This window comes from Theobroma cacao, chromosome 1, assembly GCF_053813885.1.
Source record: "Theobroma cacao isolate CCN51 chromosome 1, ASM5381388v1, whole genome shotgun sequence".
Classification (NCBI taxonomy): Eukaryota; Viridiplantae; Streptophyta; class Magnoliopsida; order Malvales; family Malvaceae; genus Theobroma; species Theobroma cacao.
Genome location: NC_142639.1, coordinates 41,069,034 through 41,071,035, shown reverse-complemented (window position 1 = coordinate 41,071,035; position 2,002 = coordinate 41,069,034). Strand labels below are relative to the sequence as shown.

The window sequence follows — 2,002 nt, the reverse complement described above, 5'->3', positions numbered from 1 at the left end:
TTGAGTCTAACCTAACAGTTCATGAATAAAGAAGGCAGCTTCAAGCACGGAAAAACCCAGTCACCCTCAAACAGCATTACCAGAAAATTCAATTATAACCTGCCTTCAAAGAAAAGAAACACTGCTTTTATTATGAACTACTTTAGAAAACCCAAAATGACCATAATGTCCTAAAGTAACAGGAAATCAATTCTATTTTAGCTCATAGGTCATCCTCTTGGCAGCTTCCTCGGCAAGTACCTTCTCTTTAATAGCAAATCTGAGCAATGAGACAATCAATACAATGCGATAGTACCGGAGTTTTGACTATGGCCAGCCGCACCCAAACGGACCTGAAAATCCAACAAAAAAAATATGCATATTATTGACTTACAAAAGATGAAACAGAATCGTTATGACAACAGCAGTTGACATGCAGGAGAACCACTTACATCTTGAATACAAAGAGATGCAGCAACAAGGAAATTTGGATAAATTTCAGTGCTTTCTGACAGAATTGACTTTTCAAAATCTTCACATGTGAGGAGAGCTGGACCTATTGCTGGTTTAACATCATTAACATTGCACCATTCCTCAGAGTTTTCAATTCCAGGAGAAGTCAAATTTGATATAACATGCCTGTCCACAAGTTCAGGGATTCGGAATGGAAAGTTTGATGGCATATGCTTCGTAGCTATCCTACGGGAAACATGGACACCACCCTGAACTAGTGAAAGCAAGTCTTTTGGCCGGCCATTGGAGATATCATCTGCAGGTTTCTTCTCTGCAATGACAAGAGAAAAAAGAAGCATATCAGCTCACAGTTTATCGCTTGAGACCTAAGCAGATTCATTTGTAGCCAGATTACTCTTTTTACTTCAGAAATAAATGCTAACGCACCTTCATCAAGAAACAAATTAATCTTCTGCAGAAGACTCATCAAAGTCTTCTGCTTCTTCTGCTGTTTCGCTTTGAATATGCCTTAGATTAACGTGAGAGTGGACTGAAAGCTCCACCTCAGTTTCGAAAAGTTGCAGACAATGTCTGCGTGTGCATAAGAATGCATTTCCATGTGATTTTTTGATGTGGTCGAGGTATCCATTCTTGTAATCATAAGTAGTCCTACAAAGATTGCATAAGATGTTGATCTTTCGAGCTTTCCGACTTCGATGTCTGCCTTTCGTCATGTCCTGAGTACACTTTAACGGTAGCAGAAGCAATTAGAATAAGGTTGAGGGTTTAAAACCTCAAGAAAACAAAATCCCAAGGCATCAAGAGTTTAAAACCTAAAAAAAATAAAATCCTAATGCATCACATTTTCAACTATTTCATAAAAGATTAAGTCATATAACAAGAATCCAATTAAACACTACACTAAAATACCTGATTACTAATGCTGAGAAAGAGAAAGTGTAAAATATCCAGATTTTTTACAAAAGATTGAAGAGAGAGTAAGAAAGATCAGGAATTATCAAGAAAAGTAGAAATACCTTAAAGATTGGAGAAAAGAGAGAGTAACAAAGATCAACCTAAACCAAGAAAACTAAAACTATTTGAAAGTTTGTTGGAGAATATACTCTAGAGATGAGAGCGTAAGCAGAATCAAAAAGATTGGAGTAAGATGAGAGTAAGAAGGAAATCAAAACTGTAGGGGCAGAGATGAGTAGAATGCTCTGTTTAAAAAAGTAGGGTAGGGTAGGAATATATATATATATATATAAGAAAAGAAATAAAAAACAAAAGAAACTAAGAAAAAAATGAATGAGAAGAGATTAAAAAGAAAGAAAGAAAAAAAGAGAAAAAATAAAAGAAAAGGAAACAAAGAAAATTGTATATATATATATATATATATATATATATATATATATATATATATATATATATATATATTAAAGAAAAGAAATAAAAAACAAAAGAAACAGAGAAAAAAATGAATGAGAAGAGACAAAAAAAAGAAGAAAAAAAGAGAAAAAATAAAGAAAAGAAAAGGAAACAAAGAAAAGTGTTTGCATATACGTGTAGA

General features: G+C 33.7%; 1 protein-coding gene across 1 annotated transcript; it reads right to left on the bottom strand.

The window, feature by feature from the left end:
• LOC148764827 (uncharacterized) lies at positions 1-1,216 on the bottom strand. The gene is made up of 3 exons (XM_088804690.1): positions 880-1,216; positions 432-763; positions 1-332 (listed from the first exon to the last, which is right to left on the bottom strand). The coding sequence occupies exons 1-3, from the start codon at positions 917-919 to the stop codon at positions 276-278; spliced, it is 429 nt and encodes a 142-aa protein (XP_088660816.1). The 5' UTR covers positions 920-1,216; the 3' UTR covers positions 1-275.
• Positions 1,217-2,002: the final 786 nt, after the last annotated feature.

Excerpts from the sequence above, each read along its gene's own strand:
- LOC148764827 (XM_088804690.1), bottom strand. The coding sequence starts at position 919 with ATGAGTCTTCTGCAGAAGATTAATTTGTTTCTTGATGAAG. Across the intron at positions 764-879 it reads TAATTTGTTTCTTGATGAAG|AGAAGAAACCTGCAGATGAT; the intron begins GTGCGTTAGCAT and ends TTGTCATTGCAG. Across the intron at positions 333-431 it reads CATCTCTTTGTATTCAAGAT|GTCCGTTTGGGTGCGGCTGG; the intron begins GTAAGTGGTTCT and ends TTGGATTTTCAG.